Source organism: Pseudovirgaria hyperparasitica (genome assembly GCF_010093815.1).
Source record: "Pseudovirgaria hyperparasitica strain CBS 121739 unplaced genomic scaffold EJ05scaffold_6, whole genome shotgun sequence".
Lineage (NCBI taxonomy): Eukaryota > Fungi > Ascomycota > Dothideomycetes > Acrospermales > Acrospermaceae > Pseudovirgaria > Pseudovirgaria hyperparasitica.
In genome coordinates this window covers 1,468,975-1,492,893 of record NW_022985554.1, presented here as the reverse complement: position 1 = coordinate 1,492,893, position 23,919 = coordinate 1,468,975, and the positions used below count along the sequence as shown (strand labels likewise).

General features: G+C 49.4%; 12 protein-coding genes across 12 annotated transcripts; 5 read left to right on the top strand and 7 right to left on the bottom strand.

Moving 5' to 3' along the window:
- Nucleotides 1-138: 138 nt before the first annotated feature.
- EJ05DRAFT_531494 (putative amino acid permease) lies at nt 139-2,541 on the bottom strand. The gene is made up of 5 exons (XM_033749030.1): nt 2,113-2,541; nt 1,864-2,048; nt 1,729-1,814; nt 1,274-1,654; nt 139-1,226 (listed from the first exon to the last, which is right to left on the bottom strand). The coding sequence occupies exons 1-5, from the start codon at nt 2,266-2,268 to the stop codon at nt 436-438; spliced, it is 1,599 nt and encodes a 532-aa protein (XP_033601799.1). The 5' UTR covers nt 2,269-2,541; the 3' UTR covers nt 139-435.
- A 1,209-nt stretch (nt 2,542-3,750) lies between these two features.
- EJ05DRAFT_485375 (uncharacterized protein) lies at nt 3,751-4,963 on the top strand (the record flags this gene model as incomplete). The annotated part of the gene is made up of 4 exons (XM_033745443.1): nt 3,751-3,951; nt 3,997-4,101; nt 4,149-4,534; nt 4,567-4,963. 4 exons carry the CDS (start codon nt 3,751-3,753, stop codon nt 4,961-4,963), a joined length of 1,089 nt encoding a protein of 362 aa, XP_033601798.1.
- A 501-nt stretch (nt 4,964-5,464) lies between these two features.
- On the top strand, nt 5,465-6,214 carry EJ05DRAFT_499759 (uncharacterized protein; the record flags this gene model as incomplete). The annotated part of the gene is made up of 2 exons (XM_033746895.1): nt 5,465-5,593; nt 5,900-6,214. The coding sequence occupies 2 exons, from the start codon at nt 5,465-5,467 to the stop codon at nt 6,212-6,214; spliced, it is 444 nt and encodes a 147-aa protein (XP_033601797.1).
- EJ05DRAFT_475567 (NAD(P)-binding protein) lies at nt 5,841-7,511 on the bottom strand. The gene has a single exon (XM_033743829.1). It carries the CDS (start codon nt 7,290-7,292, stop codon nt 6,264-6,266), a length of 1,029 nt encoding a protein of 342 aa, XP_033601796.1. The 5' UTR covers nt 7,293-7,511; the 3' UTR covers nt 5,841-6,263.
- A 260-nt stretch (nt 7,512-7,771) lies between these two features.
- Nucleotides 7,772-9,061, bottom strand: EJ05DRAFT_475566 (acyl-CoA N-acyltransferase). Its single transcript, XM_033743828.1, has 3 exons — nt 8,702-9,061; nt 8,255-8,648; nt 7,772-8,193 (listed from the first exon to the last, which is right to left on the bottom strand). The coding sequence occupies exons 2-3, from the start codon at nt 8,643-8,645 to the stop codon at nt 7,928-7,930; spliced, it is 657 nt and encodes a 218-aa protein (XP_033601795.1). The 5' UTR covers nt 8,646-8,648; nt 8,702-9,061; the 3' UTR covers nt 7,772-7,927.
- Nucleotides 9,062-10,060: 999 nt separating this feature from the next.
- On the top strand, nt 10,061-11,636 carry EJ05DRAFT_343084 (uncharacterized protein). Its single transcript, XM_033740933.1, has 4 exons — nt 10,061-10,552; nt 10,614-11,127; nt 11,184-11,290; nt 11,345-11,636. The coding sequence occupies exons 1-4, from the start codon at nt 10,296-10,298 to the stop codon at nt 11,394-11,396; spliced, it is 930 nt and encodes a 309-aa protein (XP_033601794.1). The 5' UTR covers nt 10,061-10,295; the 3' UTR covers nt 11,397-11,636.
- On the bottom strand, nt 11,410-14,897 carry EJ05DRAFT_451626 (uncharacterized protein). Its single transcript, XM_033742393.1, has 9 exons — nt 14,484-14,897; nt 14,373-14,426; nt 14,256-14,320; nt 13,790-14,200; nt 13,363-13,743; nt 13,138-13,313; nt 12,685-13,089; nt 11,881-12,639; nt 11,410-11,822 (listed from the first exon to the last, which is right to left on the bottom strand). The coding sequence occupies exons 1-9, from the start codon at nt 14,764-14,766 to the stop codon at nt 11,594-11,596; spliced, it is 2,763 nt and encodes a 920-aa protein (XP_033601793.1). The 5' UTR covers nt 14,767-14,897; the 3' UTR covers nt 11,410-11,593.
- A 151-nt stretch (nt 14,898-15,048) lies between these two features.
- On the bottom strand, nt 15,049-16,685 carry EJ05DRAFT_475562 (inosine monophosphate dehydrogenase). Its single transcript, XM_033743827.1, has 2 exons — nt 16,357-16,685; nt 15,049-16,306 (listed from the first exon to the last, which is right to left on the bottom strand). The coding sequence occupies exons 1-2, from the start codon at nt 16,502-16,504 to the stop codon at nt 15,315-15,317; spliced, it is 1,140 nt and encodes a 379-aa protein (XP_033601792.1). The 5' UTR covers nt 16,505-16,685; the 3' UTR covers nt 15,049-15,314.
- Nucleotides 16,686-16,925: 240 nt separating this feature from the next.
- EJ05DRAFT_475561 (RRS1-domain-containing protein) lies at nt 16,926-17,994 on the bottom strand. Its single transcript, XM_033743826.1, has 2 exons — nt 17,789-17,994; nt 16,926-17,736 (listed from the first exon to the last, which is right to left on the bottom strand). The coding sequence occupies exons 1-2, from the start codon at nt 17,917-17,919 to the stop codon at nt 17,193-17,195; spliced, it is 675 nt and encodes a 224-aa protein (XP_033601791.1). The 5' UTR covers nt 17,920-17,994; the 3' UTR covers nt 16,926-17,192.
- A 334-nt stretch (nt 17,995-18,328) lies between these two features.
- Nucleotides 18,329-19,666, top strand: EJ05DRAFT_485368 (uncharacterized protein; the record flags this gene model as incomplete). The annotated part of the gene is made up of 2 exons (XM_033745442.1): nt 18,329-18,809; nt 18,861-19,666. The coding sequence occupies 2 exons, from the start codon at nt 18,329-18,331 to the stop codon at nt 19,664-19,666; spliced, it is 1,287 nt and encodes a 428-aa protein (XP_033601790.1).
- Nucleotides 19,667-19,731: 65 nt separating this feature from the next.
- EJ05DRAFT_343032 (MFS general substrate transporter) lies at nt 19,732-21,719 on the bottom strand. The gene is made up of 4 exons (XM_033740932.1): nt 21,338-21,719; nt 21,241-21,285; nt 20,917-21,189; nt 19,732-20,868 (listed from the first exon to the last, which is right to left on the bottom strand). The coding sequence occupies exons 1-4, from the start codon at nt 21,470-21,472 to the stop codon at nt 19,798-19,800; spliced, it is 1,524 nt and encodes a 507-aa protein (XP_033601789.1). The 5' UTR covers nt 21,473-21,719; the 3' UTR covers nt 19,732-19,797.
- Nucleotides 21,720-22,432: 713 nt separating this feature from the next.
- EJ05DRAFT_475559 (putative translation initiation factor) lies at nt 22,433-23,912 on the top strand. The gene is made up of 2 exons (XM_033743825.1): nt 22,433-23,084; nt 23,135-23,912. The coding sequence occupies exons 1-2, from the start codon at nt 22,561-22,563 to the stop codon at nt 23,796-23,798; spliced, it is 1,188 nt and encodes a 395-aa protein (XP_033601788.1). The 5' UTR covers nt 22,433-22,560; the 3' UTR covers nt 23,799-23,912.
- Nucleotides 23,913-23,919: the final 7 nt, after the last annotated feature.

Sequence of the window (23,919 nt, the reverse complement as noted above, 5' to 3'; positions counted from 1 at the left end):
TCAACACTAGAAAAATTCAAGATGACGATCAAGATCCAAGAAGATGTTATATAGTTCAGTCAACTAATAGTAATAAGCAGCACTAGAATAATTTGTACGACTAGCACCTCCCAAGGTGCGGAGATCGACTTTAGATCACACCCATACCAAGCCGCAAAACTGAAATTGTACAGTACAACAACGCAGAACATAACCACAGTCAACAGTCAACTTTACATGATTTTTCATGATTTAAAGGCATATATAAATCATAATTAGCGCAATGTACGCATCCACACACGGGTATAACGACTAATTACTACCGCGCAAAAGTCACAAATGTACATCATAACAACGTAACGCATATCGCGCTATCCCAAGATATCATGATTGGGCAGCGTGTAAACTCCTATATATGTGTATAGATATTCACATATATGCCAACACATCATCTGCTTACTCCACATACGGCGAGTCTTCCACAGTTGTAGGGACGCGAAACCTCTTCCGACCTCCAATACACCAGTCCGCAATCGCAAGCACAACCACACCTACGAAAATCGGGCTAGACCAGTTCATCGTATCTGTGGTAACGGGCAAGAACTGCGGCCAAGGGGTCCAGAAAAGGACAAAAACGAGCCACACCGCGGCATAGATGGTGATAGGGGTAGATAGGCCGCCCATGTTGAAGGGCCCGTATTGAACGCTTGGGCCGACGAGTTTCCGGTAGAGAAAGAAGAGGACCGGGAGGAGGTAGGAGCCGTAAAGGGCGAGGGCGCCGAGTGAAAGGACGGCGTAGAAGGCGGTTGTGGAGCCGATATTGATGAGGCAGATTAGGCAGCATATGACGGTGACCAGGAGGAGAGCGCGTAGGGGGATCTTGAGGCGCGTGTTTACGTGGGAGAAGTATGCGGAGAAGGGGAGGCCGTTGTCCATGGCAAAGGCCCAGACGAGCCGCGAAACGGAGGCAAAGACGCCGAATTGGCAGATTAGGGAGGGGATGACGACCATACAGCTGAGAACCGTAGCCCATGCGACTGAACCTGTCGTCTGGTAGAAGATTTCGATGATTGCGAAGTCGGTGGTGGTGTTGAGCACACGTGAGACGTCGCCAATGCAGTAGAGGATGATGATCAGGTAGATGAATCCGATGATGCTGTTCACAACCATGCTGGTAATCATGGCTACTGGAACTTTCCTTGGGGCGTCTTTGACTTCGTCACTCAGATGGAGTGAGCCGTCAAAACCTGGTAAAAATCAGCATCATTCTGGTGCAATCTGGTAATATACTCACCGCAAAGGATACCCGTGGTCGTCAATAGGCCCAAACACCATTGTACGAATTCACTATCCCACCCAGACTGTCCATAGAATGATGTAGTGAACACGAACGAGCTAGTGCTGCGGGGTGAGAGGACAAGAAGCGTGATAATGATGCAGAAAAAGAAGACGATGTGTAGGACACCACCAATGATCTCAAGAAGAACCAAGAGTCGACGAGCAAATATATTTGCAAATACAGGAATCGCGAGCAGAGCCCACATTATCAGAGTGGCATGCCACCTTTCAGGCACATAGTCTGGGTAATTAAGGATCACCACGCCCTGCAGCAGGAGTGCCGTCAAGAACGGCCAGACAGCACAAAGTGTGATCCATGCAAAGAGGGTCAACCAACCTGTCACAGTCATATCAACCAAGTCAAGTCTTGCAAGTCATCGCCCAATCAAGAGTAATGCATCGACTACTTACCCTGGATCAAACTCCAGAAATGAGGATTCAGAAATTTCGGAGCATATATGCCGGTCCAGCGATACTGCGCACCGACCTGTGGCGTACTACGGAGAATTAAGTACGGCATACGCGAAATAAAGTGGTGGAGCTTACATGGACGCCATTTCTCCGAGTACAGCGGCAATAGCTGTGGAACCGAAGCCTGCAAGAAGCATACCCCAGACTAGAGCTGTCGGACCACCATTGTATAGACCAGCTTGCAGAGATAAACTCAGCGAAGGCCATGTTGACATGATGGTGATACTGAAGGCAATTGCTGGTGGTAAGTTGATATATCGCTGTGAACAGGGAGGCATGAGTCAGCATGTCCAGATATGGCCAATTTCGCAGATTGAAGCATACCTCAAGCATGTTTCTGCTCCGATTGGATAGGTTATTGTTCGAGAAGCGTAGATGGTATTCCTTATGAGCACCGGCCTCAAGGTTGCCATCGCCATCGGAGATGTTACTCGACCTTCCCGCATCATGGACGATGCTGTCCATCTTGCTGTCGGTCATTCTATACGACCGATACTGAAGAAAAGAGGGAGAAGGAGAAGGAAGAGTGGAAAGAGCAAAGATGATGCAGCAAAGCCAAGTGGAGAGGGGAAGGAGAAGTATAGAAGAAGGATAGAAGCAGGCCAGAAGACATATTCCTAGACGCACAACGTGAGAGATGGAGGAGTCCGGCGATCCATGGGCTCTTAGCTAGTGTTCTGGCTGCTATCTTCTAATGCACGGCTTCTGTAGCTAAGAGTAGAGATCAAACACCAAAAGGCAGGTTGGTCGATTTGGTGGAGAGAACATGGCATGTTCAAGTACCGCAATGATGGGCAGTATGTAGACGACTGACGGCAGTGGGGAATCCATGCAGTGGGCAAGGGTGTGGGCTGCAGCGTGGCGGGCCGCAGTTACATGATTACATTCTAGGCTTTCAACCAGGGCTCCTGGAGGATCTGAAGGATGGCGTATGATGCCGTATGCTGGGGCACGGTGGCGGCCGTGGTAGAGAGCATATTCAATCTTCAATATATGATAGTCGATGGAGTACACAACTGTTCAACAACTTGATGGCTGTGGCGTGTTGCGGCGTGTTTGCGGCGTGGGTGCGGCGTGCTAGTTAGTAGATGTCCCAGCGAGTGTTCCACTCCTATATATGCATGCTCATCTCTGCGCTTTTCATAACTGATATACGGATACGCCTATATCGCATAAGTGCTTATGTCCAAGTAAGTTAATTGATGATTGGTGATATTGTGTCGAATTTGTTGGTATGTAGGTCGATGTTCACCTGGGTAGATGAGTCTGAATGCTCACATGTGCGCTCCCTATGCTGATATCTTCCGCCCCACACGGCTGCTATCGGGCGGGATCCCCTGCTTAGATCCCGCCTCCTGATTGTGTACATGCAGAGTAATATTACTGTACCGTCTTACTGTACAATGCAGACGACCATCCACCCACCCACAACTGCCGAGCGCGCTCCATCCAATCAATAAACACATCCTTCCATGCTTTGTTGATTAACATCTCGGCGCACACTGCTGCAGAACATCTAACTGCATCATATCTTGTCATTTGTCCTTTGACCTCCTTTCCACCACGCCCATCATGTCGGATACCGGCTGCAACTCACTCCCGGCGTCGACCGATCCACGAAACGTCTGCCTGGTTGATGGACATCATGGTACATAAATGTCGTTTCTGCGTGCATGGATGCTTGCTTGTTGGTCGTGTCTATGGATGTGCCATCGAGGCAAACCGTCCACTGGCCGTGCTTCTCCCCCCAATAGACCCACCGTCAACAAGAGGTGACAGGCTCTGGGCAAAGCAGTAGCGAAGGCGTTTTTCTTTTGTTTCGCAGCCTTGTTCCAAGCTGTCGGATCGTCAACTCGACAATGAGCACGTTATGAAGCCGTCAGGGCCCTGTGGTCTTGAAAGACTGTTTCTTGTGTTCAAATTCTTTCTTTCTGTCTTGACTGCTCGACTGTGCCGCCGGATATGGCAGACATCAACCTCGATGGTGGTGCATATCCGCCCCTGTATCTCTACAACGAGACAGATCAGGGCGGCTTAGTCGTCGTCGTTACGTATACTTTCCTTTGTGTCTCGGCATCCGTTGCAGCTGCCCAGCTGTACATGAATTTGGGTTACAAGAAACGGGCGTTCTATGTCAGTGATGCTTTACTACTCGCTGCAAATGTGAGTCCAATATAGGCCTCTATGATTTCATTTCTAATTTTCTAGATCATGTTGGTACCGCAGGCGATTGTGGTGCAATATTCGGTAAACAATGGTTTAGGCCGTCACATCGATACCTTAACTAGTAGCATGCTCAGATCTTACTTCAAAGTAAGTCACCGATAATTACCAACAAAGGATAGAATTGATGATCTCAGCTGACGTATTCGCAAAATCTCTTGTCCATAGTCATACAAGCTTTAGCAAAAGCTTCTGTCGCCATCCTGTCAGGACGCATTGATAACGTAGGCAAGCAGATGCGGATCTGGGTATGGGTCCTTGCGGGTTTAATCACCATCTGGACTTTATTTTCTGTTTTTTCTGTCGCCTTCATGTGTCGCTCACCGGAGAGATACATATTCGAAAATGCTCGTTGTCGGACTGGGCGATACCTCTGGTACCCAATCACCGTCCTGAACATCATCACCGATCTGCTCCTAGGAACAGTAATTCTGCCAGTCATTCTGAACTTGAACATGGCCATCGGCCTCCGTTTGTCAATTTCGGCCTTGTTCATATTGAGACTCGTGTGGGTACTCAGCAGGTCGGCGATTGGACCGTAGCTGACGGCTCTAGGGTCTGCTTCGTCTCGATTGCATCTCTGATCCTTTTAGGCGGCTATCTCGAAACAATGGACAAGACCTGGTATAATAACACATTGACAGCTATCAACCAGATTGTACTACATACCTCGTGTATCACTGCTAGTCTTCCGAGCCTTCACAAATTCTTCACTGAGCTCCAGACCGGTCAAATGGGTGCCCATTTGCCGAATGATTTTGAACTAGTGGAAGGCTCTGGCAGACGGTATGCCAGATCAAAGTCGAAGGATGCCAGTAGCAACAGCGACTTTCGTACAAGCCGTAAGGGTAGCGGCATGGGAAGCATGTTGAAAAATGTGAAACAGGTCGGAGATGGGCCTCTATCACCGACCGAGTCAAGAGAAGATCTAATTACTTATGATGATATATGATAGAGAGGCCCACATGTTCAAACCATCTAGGTTCTGTAGTGCTATGTAAAATATAAAGATTATTAGCAAATCTTGGCCACCTTGGTGAGTGACCATGTGCGCTGTAATACAGTTGTACAATCCATCCTCATTGAATACAATCCAGTCGCAAATCGCAAAAGTATTTATCACAATATATGTGAGGTGTACTGGTCAATTTTCAGTATTCTAGGTGGGCTCCAGGAGGGTCTCGTCGACGGCTAGATTTGAAAGCGCCGGGATGATCCTAGTTGCCGAGTGCATCAGGGGCTTACGCAGCGTGGGGGCAGCCTCCAACTGAATCTGCCTACCAGCATGCGTATAGGATGCATGCACGATCCAGGAATTCATCACAGCGGTATAACTCGTATTCGACTAGTGGCTCGCACGGGACTATGCATCATCGCTTCCGATGCAGCGGTTGGCTTTCTCCATGATCCATCGAGGCTAGAGTCTAGACGCCCCAGAACCAGGCCGGTAGCCATGGCGGGCAGTGAGACGGCTGACGAGGGGACCATTTTGGACATCATGAACAGTCGCAGGAACCACTCTCCAGAGCTTGTCTCCACTAGTGATGGCTCGACAATTGCGTTGCAAATTCAATGCCAGAATGTGCAAGAGAGAAAAAATTGAGGGTGTCAAATGTAACTTTATGAAGTGCCAAGATCGCTTAGTCATGTATCTGCCTACCGAAAATTCTTTAAGGGACACTGAATTTCATGTTCTAACTCCTGAGTACCTTTACGAGAAAGCAGAGCAAATAATTCATCTTTTCAAAGGAAATAATATCCACTCGATATTCAACTCTTTCAGTATCTCATTCAACATACCCACAGCTCCTAATTTCAAAGGGGTGGCCAATGATGCCAATTTGTGCCATTGTGGGATAGCAAGCAAGTCATACTTCAGAACACTTAGTTCCCAGAGTACTGGAAGAAGAATCTCCTGACTCTCGTCCGCTCTATCGCCGGCGAGGGCTTCCCACTCGAGCATGACAAGCACTACATCACTCCTATGGCTCCACGCGAGCCGTCAGACAGCGCATACGGCGCAATCGCAAAAATTGTGCTACGAGATCAGCCACATTTGGAGGCAATGAGTGCAAAGGTCATGGCGCCTGAAGCTGCAATCATAATTGCTACTGATGAGGACAATATCATTGATGACACGAGCTTCAGGACGTATCTTTTCCGTGAGGCGTTTGTGACGACGAGGGATGGTGGAGTAAGGTAAGTCCATGATACCAGGAGTAACTTGGAGTGTCTGGCGGCCTATAAATATCCTACTCTGTACCCTCACGATACCCATCTACACAGTCACTCAGACTCTCTTCCAGGGGTACCCAACCCGGTCTTCCCAGCGCTTGAAGCAAGCCCTCCCCTCTCTTGTTCTCCACCTGGGCCAGATCCCGTTCTGACCCCTGAATCCCAAATTCCTTCCCCGGAGCTTTCTCCTTGAACGTTTTCAACACATCATCCCAATTAAAGTCCCTCGCAAATGCCAATATCCTCTTCCCATCCGCGCTTGGATCAATGATACCTGCCACGTGAAGCCGTCCCACATCTCTGACATCCACAAAAAACTGCGGCGGAAACGAATTCAAGAAGTCCGTGTTCTCCCCATCAAATGCATTCTTCAAAAATCCCGCCGTCGTGCCATACGCCTGATCCCGCGCGCTCACCAATGGCCCAAACGTCGTCGAAACCGGAATCGTATTAAATGTAAACCCAGGCTGATTCGCGCTCACCCACGCCCAACAAGCCTGCTCCGCACGCACCTTGCCCGCCATAAACGGTGCCATGCCCTTCTCCTCGTCGGATTTCCCACTACATGCCAGCGCCACCGCTTCCTCGTTCCACATGTCCTCCGTCAACGGCCCCACGGTCCGGAACGGCGGCGTATACAGCGTCCAGCTCGAGCTCAGAAACGTAAACGCGCGCACACCGGCCCTGCGCGCAGCCTCAAGCGCTTCGATCGCGCCCTTCTCCGCTTCTGCGATGTGTGCGTGCGCGTCCGGGATCGCCATGTCGACGCTCGCGGCGGCGTGCACGAAGCCGGCGCAGCCCTGTACGGCTGTGTCCCAGGCACCTGGGACAAGTACGTCGGTGACTTCGACGAGGGAGAAGCGGTTGGCGCCGTGGAGGGCGGTGAAGTGTGAGAGCATCCATTTGCAGCGGGAGAGAGATCGTACCGTACCGCGAACACGGTAGCCGTGCGTGAGAAACTGGGAGGCAATATGGGCGCCGATGAAGCCGTTGACGGCGGTCACGAGGACGAGAGAATCTGTGGGTATGGTGGGGTTGGTGATCATTGTGAGTGGAGAAGGAGTATGTTGCTATGGGTGTGGGTTTCGGTATATGGTATTACTGGGGAGACGCAGTGCTAGAGTTTGATGGCTGTTGGGTCAATATATAATCACACATGAGCTTCAGATCTTGAGCTACTATCGGATCCGTCGACTCGGACAAGTACTGGGCTTAGCGTAAAATTTTCCAGCATGCTCGATTGTGTTAGACCTGATATCTGCGAACTTCTCGTGCGAATGTCAAAGATTAGACGTCATGGATCATATAAGACCAGCTCAGCGCCAGTGGAATTCGAGCTGAAGACGCACTACTGTTGGACGCTGCATGTCCAACACCACGCTTGCATGGATACCCTAGTGCAGCCCCTTCAAAATGTGTAAATCCGATCGGGTCCCCGACAAAGACCGAGAGTATTAGAAATCTCACCGATGCACTGAAGCTATTGGTGTAACAGTGCTGAATGGAGATCTAGAGACGCACAATGTTGCTGGAAATAGTTGTTTCATTCGTCTTGTACGAACAACCACCGAGGCCCGCCCTGCCACATATTGGAACAGGTAACCAGTATACAATCCTGATACGACTGTCTACCTCTACCAACATGCACATGGAACTCTTGAAACTATAACGGAAACCCAAATCAGACCACCTTTTTAGATGGAGCGTCGCGCCAGAGAATCGCATTCGTTGCAGTGAGATCTCCAGGTATGCCGTAGTCTGCCAGCTTCCATATACGCTCTTTCAGCATTTTGAAACCAAAGCTCTCGTATAAACGACGGCCAGCCTCTGATGATTCAACGTATGCATCAAGACCAAGCCGGTCTGCTTCATCAACACCCCACTTCATCATCATCCTCCCGGCGCCTCGTCCCTGGTGCTCGGGAAGTGTGACCATCACATGTAAGACTTGAAGATTGTGTGTAAGTCGAGTCTAAGAAAACTACAGAACAGAGTTGTCAAAACTTACAAACAACCGGCTTCGTTCCCATATAATCTCTCCTGGACTCGTTCAGATACATGAAGAAGTCATGCTCAGCCTTCACATTGCTCTCTGGCTGTGGCGTCGGCGTATACCAGCTATCATCAACTTCCTGTTGCGTCCTGCCATTTGGATGGATTCGCCATTTACCAAAGCCGATGGTCTTATTTAGGTCCGTGTCGACGCACTTGATGTAATGATAGGTCGGATTCTTCATGTCGTTTAGTGATCGCTCGTGATACATCTTGCGACGAGCTTCTGTCAATGGTCCTCTGGAGTTGAGTAGTAGGCCAACCTCGCCGTCAGCGAAAGCAGCGTGTTGAATGTCAACATAGTCAGACAAATCCGCTTCCGTGGCGGGCTCGATGACCAGAGGCATATTCTGCAGCTTCTTAGTGTCGATCCCTTACGTTAATGGAGATTGAAAAGCCTTACTGATGTCTATGATGATGTCGACTAATCAGGTGAAAACGGACTATTGTATTTGCCAACGAGCTACGCAGCCGGTTAAGCACAGAGTATGGCTTTTTGGATGATGATACGTTGCTGCCTGAGGCTGACACAGCTACGAAGTAGACTTAGAAGACCTGTTCACTGAAGTTACGTCCAAGTGTGTGTTGTGTACAAGTCAACACGAGAGAAGATGAGCAACCCGCTGTAATATCGACTGAAACAGCTCCAGGTTAGGCATATGAGCGATGCCTCATTAGAACTGCAGGACTTCGACACCGGCAGCTGTTGCTAGCACTGTGGGGGCCGTTCGGAGTCACAGTTCAGTCACAGCTCTGATCTCACGAACCGGGGCTGCTCTTGTCTAAACAGGCATCCCCGCTTTTAGTTTCCGGGAAAAGAGGACAAATTGATTCTTCAGATGTCCTTCACGAGTAATATCCCTTCACGCAGATGCATCGGTTTGAGCAAAGTTGCGCGCCCTTTGCATCCCGATCTAGACATTACCGGATGAATCCATTTTCCCTTAATCGCTTGGCACGCTAGATCTTGTATGTAACAAGACTTCCATGGATGTAGTGATGACCGGGAACGCGGTGCCCGAACACGGTAGGATGTAGCTTAGTGTTACCTCCATGACTATCACTGCACCAAATGTCCTACAAATACAACACCAATTCAATAGATATCTACAAGCCTTTGCAGTCGGTCTGATGAGCCGTTGAAGTAAACTGTTGCCGACGACTATATGGCAACGATGCTTGCCATTCCTTGCCTGGTAACGTGATGTTGGCTACCGCGACACAACGAAAGGAAACTTCTGATTTCACGGACGTACCTATTCTACCTTCCAGAGCGTTCGCTAGGAATTGGGCTGTGATCGTATCTCAGGCAAAACTCTCTTCCTTATCTCCAACTCACCAGAGAGATCCGGTCATTGATACCTGGCAAAAAGGAGCTTCCGCAATGTCCGGTACGAGTAGCGATGTCAAAATGCCATGGGAAGTCACTATTAAGCTCTAGGACTATCTCGGGTACCATAGATATTGGTATACATGGCCCAGGTTTGAGAGCCAACGAATGCTGCGATATCATTTTTTTGACCTGAGGGCTGAAAACAAATAGCCCGCGCACTTCCGGTCGACCACTTGACCACCGGCATCGTGCGCATGAGGCTTGCTGCGATGTGAAGAACAGAACACAATGCATACAATGGCCTTAAGAACCAGCGGAGAGCTATTGATCAACATGTAAGCCTAACTTGCACTTATGAGCAGTGATGCACGACAGTTGAGAAACGGTAATGTATTGTTCATTTCAGTCGTACTAATGGTGTTATTAATGGTCATGTTATTGTTGCTACTGCTTTCAATATTAGTGTTGCCAATCGCTGGATCAGTCTACCATGGATGCGTCTTTAGGTCCTAGGAAACTGCAGTGCGACTGATCCGGATCATAAAGCTACTTATATTGCACCATCCTCCACATTCCTGAATTTTATCTCTCTCATTAATCTCCTCACCAAGCTCTCTTGTTCACAAGCTGCCTCATCCTATAATCACTGACAACAACCACAGCGATGGTCACTCCAAATATCGCTCTGCTGCTAGCACTTCCCGCTCTCGTTTTTGGTTTCTCCAGAGATGAGGCCGGCAACGTATGCCTCGTAGACCCAACACGATCAGACATCGTCTACCATGCCTTCACTTCTAACCTCACTCCTTTTGTCGCCAAGGACGGTCGTGTGGTTACTCTTCCAAAGTCTGAATCTTCGAACAGCGTGGAACTTTCAAGCTTTTCGTTCGAGAAGCCGCAAGACTCGAACTATTCTACAGAGTAAGTTATTCATTTCGCTCGAGAATAGCGACCAGATATGATAGATTTTAAGCTTGGTTAGTGTCTTTCATGTTGTCGTCAACACCCACCCACCCCAATACCTTACGGGTTCAGAAGACGGTGGAATTATTCTAGACATATTCTCGTCCGATGGTCCCGAATCCCTCTTCAGAGTATTCTGCAACGGCACTGTCCGGTCCTTGAGCGAGATTCTTGTGCCGTCTTCAAATGACGATGGTCAATCGACTTCCAATACCTCTGAGTCCTCGCAAACCCTACTGTTCATTCCCACGGTGGACCCCGAAACAATCACGTTATCTGCCCGCAGAGTCGATACCAAGGTTCCTCGCTGCCCCAAGGGATATGACATAGTGGAGAGACCAGGCGCTCCGGAACCATTCATCGACGGCTGCCCTTCCGACATAGCATCTCCGATCCCACAGCTAGACTTCGATCCTTGCTGCACAAGGCACGACTATTGCTACGGTAAATGTGACGAATGCTTCGAGACTTGCAATAAGGATTTCGAGAAATGCATGAAAGACGTATGTCGTGACGGGGACCTTGACTTTCAAGTGAGTCACAGCGGCATCATCTTTATATATACGTATGAGCTAAGTTCCATTCCCAGGCCAACAGAGCTTGCAAGATTGCAGCCAAGATATACGGAAGGGCGGTACAAAAACAGGAATGGAAGAAAGCCTTCTTGGGAGCTGGGAATGAGAGGTGCAATTGCTGGTACGTTACAACCTTCACTGTTAAACTTCATACAAGGCGCTAACCTTTCTGCAGCAAGGATGGCGAGTGCAAGGCGTGGGATGAACACGGGAATTTGGAGAACTAAATTCCCGCCCTGTAGTGACGTGACTGGTGTCTTCGTCGTTATTCCAAGGCATGAAGTCCGAGAAAGCTTAGAAGCACATATAGACTACATAGTTGAACCCCGAATTCCGCAGACCCCTGTTTGTAGCTCTTTTGTCTTGACACAACGCCTTTATACTCCAAAGCATACGACATCATATTGTTCGAGAAGCCAACGTACTAAGCAAGCAACCTTTCGATATCCGCCAGCCTTGCATTTTTCACACCGGCGTCCCGTTTTCCGGCCTTCTCCGCAAACGCCAAGTTCATCAGCTTCCGCTTGTCGCCTTGAATCTGGAGCACATTCTCCTCAATACTACCCTCAACAACGAGTCGAAACACAGTCGTCGGCTTCTTTTGCCCGAGTCGATGTACACGGTCAATGGCTTGGTCTTCGATTGCTGGGGCCCTGTTCGTATGCCGTGAGAAATCGCTATTGAAGCAGTTACGTGGACAGGGTGACTTACCACCATGTATCTGCAAGCACGACTTGGTTTGCAGCAACTAGATTCAGCCCGACGGAGCACACACCCAGACTGGCCAGCATAATTGTGCATTCTTCGTTCTTCTCCAACTCATCCATGGCTGAGTCGCGCTGAGTGGCTGTCATCCGCCCGTCGATTCGTGTGTAATTGAAGCCTTCTTCATCGAGCTGGGCCTGCACAATGTCGAGAAACGTTGTCCACTGGCTAAAGACAACAGTCTTGGTCCCCATCTTCTTACTCGATGCGCGAAGGATGGATAGTAAGGCCTCGACTTTGCTGCTGCTGTTTTCTGTGTCAATATTAGACTGCTGCGGCTTTTCCTCTTTCGCAGGATGGACAAGACTGGTGATAGCAGGGAGCTCCGCACGACACATTGGGCATTTTCGCTGCGTGTCGATGACCGTTTCGATGCAGGCGTTGCAGAAAATGTGTGCGCAGCAGGTGATTACGGGCTCCTTGAGGTTGTCGAGACATATGGGGCAGTCTTCCTGGCTTTCAATGTTCAGCTGTAACATGGACTGCAAGGCCGCCTTGTTCTCGGGGGTAAGATCAAGCACTTTCTCTTTTTCCAATATCTCCATGATATCCTTGAAGCGCTCTTCGCCACACATTTTCCAGTGATTACAGAGTTGCCTCATACGGATGAGGATCTCGAGAAGGTGGCGATAAGCCTTCATTGCGCTCTGGCCAGAACTGGCTTGTCGAGCCTGGTAATCACTGAGCGTTCCTTTGGCTTCGGCTCTGTGATTGTCAGTCCTTTGTACAGACAGTGGACAGGGTGCATACTCTAGTGCATCGTATTTCTGTTGCTCATGCTCCAGTAGGGTAATCTTGTGGACATACTCTGTCAATTTGGGCAGCTTCAAGTCGACAAACTTCATGTCTTTCCTCCTCCTTAAGCAGATGTCCTGCATGAGGGTCTGGAGTAAGCCAATACCAAGCGGGTCACCCGCATTGACAGGTCGAATGATGGCTGCATTGAATAGTTCAAATCTGTCAAGCCCTCCAGATAGCCTGATGAATTTGGTCAGACTGTAGAAATCTTTGAGAGTGTTAATAATGGGCGTCCCCGTCAGAATCCATCTTGATTGAGCCATCAAATTCATCGCCGCAACGGTCTTCTTTGCGGTGGGGTTACGCAAACCATGGCCCTCATCCACAACTACCCGACGCCATTCGACAGAGAACAGACTATATTCAGTAAGAAGATTGAGACACACATCTAGCCGAACGACTTACCCTTGCTTCATGGGAACTTGGGGTTGCTTTGTACTCCAGTATTCAGTTGCTACAGTACCGTATGTGGTAATCACCACATCGTAATTCTTGATCTCGCTAGCATCAAGTTTCAATTTTCTATTACCGTGATAGGTCATAACTCGTAGTCTATGCTTAGTCTTCACGTGACGCTCGATCTGAGTGGCAGTCAGAATTAACGTTTTCCATCGAGCGTTGAGAACTGACTTGTGAGCTCCAGTTGCTCATGACTCCCAAGGGGGCGATGATCAAAGTTGCGGAGGTATCGAGCCCGTCTTGCTGCCGAAAAGCCCTATCTGCGACGATTAAGCTTATGATTTGAACTGTTTTGCCCAGACCCATATCATCAGCAAGAATTCCACCACTGGCCATGGCAGGACTGCTTCCCTTCAAGCTGAAATTGGTAGCGATGTTAGTAATGATATTAGGGTCTCTACTAGATCGCTTCCAAAGCTGGCAAATATCATTCGATCCCTTAGCTGGCACCTGAGGTGATTCTTTCGATAGCAACCAATGCAGACCTTGCCTTTGAAACGGTAGCAGTTCCGCTGAAAGGGCCTCAGGCTGCTTTGCCATCGGCATGGTTTCCTATCAGATGTTAGACGGCCCATCTTTCACAGCTCAAACATCTCACCAGATCGGCCTCCCTTTTTCCATAGTCCTCGGTCATCTGTCCCACACTCCGCGAAGTAAAGCGTTCACTTCCGTTGATGATATCTGTCAAGTCTGGGGTAGGGCCAATTCCAACAGATCCGCCTCCTACATATTGCTGCGGGCCACCTACAACTGCGCCGCCGTTCTTCTTCGCCTCGCGCTGCAATTTCTGGAGTTCTTTTAACCTGCCTGCTTCCAGCTTAGCATTTCTTCTCGTCTCTGCCTCGGCTTCTCTAATGCCGTCTAACGGTAACTTCTCGGCTCTCATCTGGTTCACAAGATCTCTCTTGACGACCTCGTCTGATGAGCCATAGAGCTTTAGCTTGATAGGGCAATCAAATTGGCCAATATAGCCGTTAATACCCCCTTCAATGCGCAACGCATTACTATCCTAAGTCATATATGAGCTTTGATTCTAGCTAGACTGCTTGTTCATCGAGACCTACCATGTACTTTGCCAATTTTGCGGCCACTGCTCTGGGTATGTGACCAATTTGCTCCTCTCTTACGTCTACAATGCAGAATCAGTATGAAATACAGAATAGTGGGAAGAGAAGTTCTACTCAGGGCACGTATGGCGTTACGATCGTACATATTATTCGGCTCGCGTCGGACTACTATTGCGTATGATAGTCAATATCGGTCCAAAGCTCATGCGATTCCGAAGCACCTACAAAACAGTTCTCCCGCTGTAGCCTGACCTGCGTAGTACTGCACTCCTACGATCTTGGTACTCAGCGTTCCATAGAACTGCAATCGTCGCCAAGTGCCTTCATTATATTCCTGGGTGCCTGCGATAAGCTCGTCCCCATAGGCCTCAAGGTCCTCGTCGTAAGAACTTTGACTTGGAGGTGGTTGCACTTGTCCATTTGACCCACACACTTGCTTGTTACTGCGATTTTGAGACTCATCTGTAAGATCTATGACCCCTAGCGCCGCGCGTTTGCGGCTCGGCATTATACGTAGATTGTTGATTCACTAGCACTATGCGCAATCAGATGCTTGATGGGGATTTGTTCGGTGTATACTGTTGTAAGAGATGTGCAACTATACTCTTATAGGTAGATGAAAGATGCATCTCGTTGGCGTGTTGTAAGATAATCTTCACATCACGAACACGGTCCTATGGTGCAATGTCGCGCTAGTGCGCGCGTGCACCTGATCCGGATTAGATCCCAGCCAGCTAATTATATTGCTACGTCTAGTTTTAGACTTTCTTAGGAACTTCAGGGCAGTAGAGGCTTACTTTAAGCTATAACTACTTATACTAGCTTATAATCATCTTTCCATTCCAGTACTATAGTCAGTGTATACACATTAATAATAGAATATAGCATAGGTGAGTTCCTTAAGTCCTGTTGAAGATATGGCCCGTGCATATCTTCTACCGCCTGTCTTACTAGGATTAGTATAATTCTTGGCCATCTGTCTCAGCTATCATAAATCACAAGTATCATCCCCCAAGCAAAGAGCCGTTCAACGATATCGAGGCTCACCAATGAGTATCAAGGCAACATAGCTCCGCTGGCTCGTGTCAGCTTTCCCATTACACCCTCTCTGACCTCAAGGACAATCTCTGCTGCTGGTTGTCGTCTTTTGAGCAGGCCAACCCCAGTGCCAGCGTAAGCCGTCATACGACCGTCCTCGACCTTACCAACGTATGCGTGACCTTCGGTTTGCTTATCAAATCCCCAACCTTTTGCTCCTAGCTTCATTGCCTTGTCATATAAGATTTTGTTATCCTCCATCGACATGCCTTTCTTTGAGTCTTCCCAGCTGCGATTGAGCACCCCGCGGCCACCTATAGCTTCTGGCCATCCAAGCGTTCCCCGCAGAGTATCATACAAGTTAGAACGCGCAGTAGCAGTGCCGCCGTCTTCAGCAGCGAACAGTGCTTCCTGATAGCCATCCGCAATAATCGCCTCGTTTGCAGCAAGTAGTCTGGTACCCAGCACGATACCATGTGCACCGAGAGTCAAAGCGGCTGCAAATGCCCGCGAGTCCATAATACCACCGGCAGCAAAGATGATGGGAGTTGGCTTTCCAGATGCCTTCGACCAAGCTTCCAATCTGTCTTCCACCTCAGGAACCAAGCTGACGATGCTTGCTGCCGAGTAGTAGCCATGTCCACCAGCATCTTGGCCCTGTAAAACCAACACATCGGCTTGACACAGCTCAGTCGCCTCGATTGCATCCGCTACAGTGCCGACCTGGATCCAGATACGGGTTTCCGGTGACGCGGCTCTGGTTCGTTGCGTCCAATCGACGAGATCTTTCAGCTTCTGAGGCGCAAAGAACCAAACTGCTGCGGGCTTATGTCTCTGGATGACCGCTACAGAGGCTTCTAGTGGAGCGCCCCACGTAATGAAGCCTAGTCCATAAGGCTGCACTCCTACTCGCGATGCAATCGGTGTTGGTTCGAGAGCTTCTTTCAATTTCTGACACTGTTGGTCCATCTGAGATACATCAGTGCCTCCCGCAAGAAACCCAATTCCGCCTGTTGAACATTTAGCTCTTTGCATTCTTGAGCGTGCGTAGCATACTCACCAGCTCTGCAAACTGCAAGCGTCAAATCAATATCCGCAATCAACCGCATAGGCGCACTGGCTACAACTGGAGTCCGTATCCAAGGGTAATCAACCTTGAGCTTTGCCGCAGCATCGCGACTATTGCCATCGATAGTGAGCTGCGCCATGTTGATTGTAAGGTTTCAACAACTCATAGGTGTCTACGACGAAGATATGTTTGCTTCTCGAACTGTCACGAACCCTAATGAAGTGAGTGTTGTCGACACATGGGGAGGTGATAGGGAGGCATTTTGTCAGAAGTCTCCTCGGTTTAACGGTGAGACTAGCACCGCTTGTCAAGCTCTTCACCACAGAGGTTGAGATCGAGGGGTGAAGTATCAGCGAATCGTAGCTTTTCCTCGGCTGAGTCACAACAGGTGGATGCCCCCCATTTCTTAGTACTATTCACTGAAACTTATAAGATAGGATTTTTGAACTTATAAGCTCTAGGACTCGACTAGGTGACCATAGACTCCGATAAAAGCCATGAAGCTTGATTATAGTGGGAAAGAACGATCTTGTAAACACAACATCCACAGGAAGTATTTATTTCCTGACAGAATGCATAGCTGCACTAGGTAGCTTCATCAAGTTACAAAACATGTTACGCATTTATCTGCAGTATACGATCTTGTTCCGGCATGAACAGCCGTCTACAAAAGTCTGAACGCCCAACCAATGCACACCGTGCCTAATGGACCCACGCTTTTAGTATATGCTTCTACTATGAAGTATGGAAGCCCTCCCAACGCCAATATAACATATTGTTCAATCATGAATTCAATGCCAAGAGATACCTGTCTGTGATAACTTTCTTCAGACCTTCTTGGCGCCTCTTTTTTCGTTGGCCCGTTCTCTCCTATCTTGTCGCTTCATCCTTTCTTTCCTTTCGGCTCTGCCCTCTTTCCGCGCATCGTGCGCGACGCCAGTCTCCGCCTCCTTCTTCTCATCAACCTCTACGAGCCACTGTTCGTCCATATCCTTGTTTTTGCCCTTGTAACCCCACTTCGGTACCCAGTCTTGTTTCTCCTCATCAAACACCATCTTGGTGTCCCTCTTCTTATCTTTGATGCCCTTCTTGGCAGCAAACAACTCCCACTTCGTAGGCTCCTTCGCTTTAGGAACAGGCTTCTCGCGCGGAATTGGTGTTGAGGGAGCAGGAAGGTCAAGTAGTACGCCCTCGGAGGTGGACTGGATAGGGCATGTGGTAAGAAGTTGATTTATGAGAACTTGCGCACAGTCGCGCGCAGTAGAAGCAAGTACATCTTCGTCAATGTTATGTGGTAGAGGGTTTGGGTCGAAGGCGAGGAGATTACCGAGATCGAAGGTATACGGTGTAGGTTTATTCACGTTGACGGACCTATGCATGCAATGAACACATAGAAATCAACGTTTTGAGTAGTCGCACTTACGGTCTGCCCGTGTTGTCGTCTGCTACAGCGTCGATAGCCGTTGCGACTTGGTCCATTTCCATAGCGTCGCCATTCATATGTGCCTCAATTTCGACTTCGGTGGTACCATTCGCCTGCTTCGTCTCTGTCATTGTAACTTCAAACATGATTGGAAAAATTCTGCGCAAAAATGAGTTTGGGGAGAACTGTTGGTATTTATTAGTAGCACCATGCGACAGGATCCTAGATTTTCAGATCGTAGTGGCCCGAGCTCCTTTTCTCCGTGACACTCCCGCTAATTATCATCTTCCTCTCCATGATTTGACAATGGACGCATGACCCTCGCTATTCGCAGTTATCAAAATGGCTGTGAGGCTCTCCACACCGTATGTCTTGCAAGCATATAAGCAATCTTTACATCCTATGATTGTGGGTGCGCCCAGTGCACAGCATGTTCAAACCGCAACCTTCGCGACGAGTTCTTGGCTCCTTTCAGACCCTCTGAAGAAGAAGAAGCCGGCTGGTCCCGTGGTGATATCCAGTCCAAAGAAGGGAATGAAGATGAATACGGCCGGAAAGGGTGCAAAGAAGAAGAAGCAAGCGGCAGCAGTGGCGAGGGCTAAATGGCAAAAGATGCAGCTACGAGGCGATCAGAGGCGCCAAGTGAGGAGGTCCGTCATTCTCACCAACGATAACGCGCTGGAAGTTCACGGTATACCGAAATTGGAACGTAAAGCTATCGAAAGTCTTGAGATTGAGGGCAAAATGGTTCGTTTGATGGACTCGACAGTGGATCAACTAAGAGCGGTGGAAGCTTTCAAGCACAATCAGGGATGGAAATATTTTCGGCATCCATCAATGATCATGACCAAAGCGGCAGTCAAGATGGTGAATACTCTCAAACGCATAACCGATGGGGTTGAGCCTGAGACAGTGCGGACTGTCGTAATTGGAGAGACGACATGTGGAAAGAGCACACTTCTCTTGCAAGCAATTGCCGCCGCCTTTCTCAAGGGGTGGATAGTTCTGAATCTCCCTAATTGTACGTTTATGCCTCTCAGATCTCTGATACTGTCTCTTAACAAACCCATAGCTATAGACATGGTGAACGCCGGTATTGAGTACGCGCCCGTACCCAATACCTCGCCCGTCCAGTACCAACAAAAAACCTACTCCGCCCTCCTCCTCACCCAGCTAGCCACAGCAAATGGACCGCTCCTCTCGAAGATGCAGACAACCATGTCCCATCCGAACCTCACCTTCCCCTACGCCAACTCGACTCTGAAGCGCCTCTGCGACCTCGGCGCCCAGAACAACGAAATGGCCTGGCCCATCTTCCGCGCCGTGTGGGCCGAACTCACAAAGCCGTCGCCGACAACGCCGCCCATCTTATACACATGTGATAACGTGAATGAGTTGATGAAGCCAAGTGCTTATGTCGATCCTGATTTAAAGCCGATCCACGCTCACGATCTGCTGCATGTCGCACACTTCATGGAGCACCTTTCTGGCGCCCAGACGTTATCCAATGGTGGTATGGTACTAGCCGCGCCGACTGCATCTGGCACCAGCGATATTCCCACGTTCTCCCACTGTCTGAGGGTTATCGAGGCGCAACAGAACGGACATACCACAAAAGGGTGGCATCCCTATAAAAAGGCGGATGAGCGTGTGATTAGATCCCTCCAGGGCGTTGAGGTGCTGAGGTTGAACGGGTTGGACAAGGAGGAGGCACGCACGATACTGAACTATTATGCGGCGAGTGGGATGCTGCGGAATCTAGTTGACGAGAAGTTTGTGGCGGAGAAGTGGACATTGGCTGGGAATGGCAATGTGGGACAGCTGGAAAAGTTGACGGTGAGGACTAGTTCTGCCAAAGCACCGTCAGCATACACATAGAGTGACAACGGCAAGGTGTGTATAATGGATCAATTACTGTAACATACTGTAGATCTCATCTGTTCGATGATGTAACAATGCATACGCACAAGTAAACATTGCTACACAAGATGTGGGTTATTCGTTAATCTTCAGAGTGTATACATGAAATCCGGTCTCTTATCCCCCAACAATTCCATCTCTGCCTCGTTCTTTCCCTCCGCCCATCCGTCCCTTTCCCCTCTCCTTCTCTTGCCATTCTCCTGTCGTAACAATAAATGTGTTACTACACTCCCTAGACCATAAAACAGAGTCAAATAAGCCAACACAACCCCATGCCCAACATAATACTGCGGCGCGTCCTTCGTTTGATATATATTACTGCTCACCACTCCGTTCAGATTGCCCCATCCAATCATAAACCCAAGCGTCACACCGCGCTTGTACACGCCCTCGACGTTGTTTGCCGCCCACGATATACTGTTCGGCACAGCAGGGTAGATGCCGCATGCGCCCAGGAACGTGCCTGCGTATTTAACGGCTGGCTTTTGGGAGCCTAGCAACATACTAAAGCCTGCGATGCCGAGGAGCGACACGGCCATATTGCAGTATCCGCGATACCGCGTCTTGTCGGCAATATACCCAACAAGCACGGTCAACATAGCAGCCGCCGCGTACGGAGGCACGCTCAGCAGATTCGAGATGGTGGGCGAGTCGGAGCCGGCAATGCCCAGCTCCTGGATGATGGTGGGCAAGAACAGACTGAAGGCATACAGCGCGCCGTCGCAGCCCATGTATATGACCGCATAAGCCCACGTCTTCCAGTCAGTGACGCTCTGCCAGAAATACGTCATTTTGAACTCCTCGTGCTCGGCGGATGCCTGGTTGTCTGCCTTGAGGCGGGCGAGCACGCGCTTGCGGTCGTCGACGGACAGGAAGGTGGCTTGGTCCGGGAAGTCGTGCACCATCCAGTACGAGGCAATACCGACGAGGACGGTGAAGATGCCCTCAAGGATGAAGATCCAGGCCCAACCGTGCAGACCGGCGATACCGTCCATTTGCGCAATGGCGGCCGCGAGAAGGCCTCCGAAAGAACCGGCCAGGGCGGCAGCGGAGAAGAAAATGGCGGCGCGGATGCCAAATTCGGAGCGTTTGTACCAGCAACTAAGGTAGTAATTGACGCCGGGGAAGAGGCCGGCCTCGGCGAGACCAAGGAAGAAGCGCTGGATTTTGTTAGATTGTGTCGAGTAAGTGAGGCGAGGGGGACGTACGACAGCGGCTAGGCCTTCAAAGTTGTGTACTATGCCCATGAGCGTCATACATATGCCCCAAAGGACCATGATGATCGGGAGAAATATGCTTGGTCGAAGCTTCTTGAGTAGTACATTCGTGAGAGGCTCCGCAAGGGAGTAGGATACGAAGAAAACACTCAGAGCAGCGTTGTATTGGCCACCCGTCATGTTGAGATCTCGCGTGAGACCAGCGACTTTAGCATTGCCAATATTCGTTCTATCGAGGAAAGAGATGAGGTAGAGGAGACAGAGCTACGGTAATCGTTAGGTCACGGATAGGTGCGACGATGTTGGCGGACGTACCCAAGGAATAAGTTTGATGTCGAGTCTCCAGAGAAGCTTGCGATCCTGTACTATCAGTCAGTTTCGGACTGTTCCAAAGAAACGACAAGCGACGTACAATCTCCTTCTGTTCTTCCACAGTCAAATGTGCGTCCGGATGCACAAAGTCAGCACCAATGGTCTGCTCACGCATCTTCGGCAACTCGTTGCCGACCTTTGTCTCTTCATCGGAGGCTCTCTCAGAAGACGACATGATGTTCGTCTGATTGTACAGAGAGCCTGGAACTCAGTATGTGACGAGTCTTAGATGAGGAGAAGGTACCCGAGGTATTAATAGGCGCATCCCGCAGTGAGAAGTCGTCGATTATGAGACATTATGCCGGCCGCTCACAGCGACGTTCCACCCGATTAGAATGGATCTAGTAAAACTGGTCATAGGCCAAAATCCTTGAGCGCGGGAGGATGTCCGTTGGTGATGTCGACGATGGCGTTCGCAATCAACCTCTCAGACTTGACGAAGTTCCTCGATGAACCCGCAATTTGGGGACCCCGGACGCCACCAGGATCCTCCAAAACGTGGGGACTACGGGGACACAGTCCGCCAACAAATCACCAGCAACTACACGGCGGGGACGAACCACAAACAGTACATGTACGTACGCCAAGCCCAGACGCCTGTTATGTCTCGCGAATAATCGTGAGAGGATTTAGTCGTGTCGTGTGTCTTGAATATCTCTCCTTTGCACACGAGCTTTGAACGCTACATGTATATGTGCTGCATGCATTTCATCCATGCCGAACGCTACCACTGACTCCCCTGCCTGCAACAGTCATCTGCAAGCTGCAAACTGTAGGCTTCGTGTATGATAAGGCTTGCGTGTATTCTTAGCAGATGAATATGTAAATAACCGTAATTTTGAAGAGATCCAAACTCGACACAAATGTATTATGCGCGCTGCGGTGCAACGAATAATGCTGGACTCTTGCTGGCTTACACAGCATCTCAAGAGGCACATACCGGCTGTGCACTCTTGTAGCTCGGAAGTCGTCACTACAAGCATTGTGGAAACAACTCTACAGAGCCTAAAGTGATTATCAAGATATGCGAGCTTTTTTTACATACTACGGATCGAGCCGCCACTAAGACTAGCAGTCACGTCATTGCTGGCCCCACCATCCATGTAATTAGAGGTCAACTTTTGATCCCGCAAAAATTCGATCTTAGATGCGACTCGCAAGTCCAATTGTCGAAGCTACTCTATGACTAGATAACCCTCTCAGTAGCAACTACTAAGCCGTTGACTGCCCATCGCCCTCGCGACTAAGCCTTATTAGCCCGCCATGGTATTGGAAGCAATCAGATACACTCCAGGTCCTCCCAGCCAGCTGCAAATCCTCGACCAGCTAAAGCTACCTCACACCGAAGTCTACGATGACATCTACTCAAGCTCGGATGCATGGCGTGCGATCAAAGAGATGCGGACTCGCGGAGCTCCAGCTATAGCTATCGTTGCTGCTCTAGGCCTGGCCGTGGAGCTTAACAAAATGGAATTATCAGACAGTGCCCCAGAGGCGGAGATCTTCATCAAACAAAGGCTGGATTACTTGGTCACAAGCAGACCTACGGCGGTCAACCTTGCGGATGCTGCGAGGAAGCTCAGGAAGATAGTGGAGAAGGCAGCGGCAGCCCAAGGCGCCACAGGAGATTCATTGCGACAAGCTTATACCAAGGCATCAGAGAAGATGCTTGTCGACGATGTCAGTGACAACAAAGCCATTGGACAGTATGGCGCGGAGTGGATCTTGAAGAATAGAGCTACATCCGCAGGAGAAACAGTAAGCGTTATAACGCACTGTAATACTGGGTAAGTTTTGTCAAAGATGCTTCATCGAGCTGCGAAATAACTGCTCACAGGTCTTTGGCTACCGCAGGATATGGTACAGCTCTCGGTGTCATCCGAAGCTTACACGCCAGGAAGTCCTTGAAGCATGCATTTTGCACCGAAACCAGACCATACAACCAGGGCTCACGGTTGACGGCTTTTGAGCTCGTGCATGACCAGATACCAGCAACACTTATTACAGATTCCATGGCGGCGGCTCTACTGCGAATCAAAAGTTCGAGCGAAAGTATCTCTGCCATAGTAGTAGGCGCAGATAGGGTCGCCGCTAATGGAGACACGGCAAACAAGATCGGTACATACTCTCTTGCAATCATCGCAAAGTATCATGGTATCAAATTTCTAGTCGCTGCGCCTCGCACTACGATTGACCTAGAGACAAAATCTGGTGAACAGATCATCATTGAGGAGCGCCCGGGTAGAGAGGTCACGCTCGTCAAAGGACCCAGACATGATGGCGTTTCGTTGGACTTGAATGTTGTTGAGACTGTAAGCATTGCTGCCAGCGGAATCGGCATTTGGAACCCAGCATTCGATGTGACCCCAGCCGAACTCATCGATGGTATCATCACAGAGGTCGGTGTTGTAGAAAAGGATTCGAATGGTGTGTTCCATCTTGACAAGATATTCGATGGTCTTGACGTGGAAATGCATCCTCCGACGATAGGTGGTATATAAATCTTAGTTTCGATAGCCAAGCTTGGGATGCGCTGCGTTTGAGCCTTGGCACATGTACTCCCAGGCGGCTCTGAGTGATGTATACAAAGCATGCATCTACCAGTAACAATACTAGAACCGT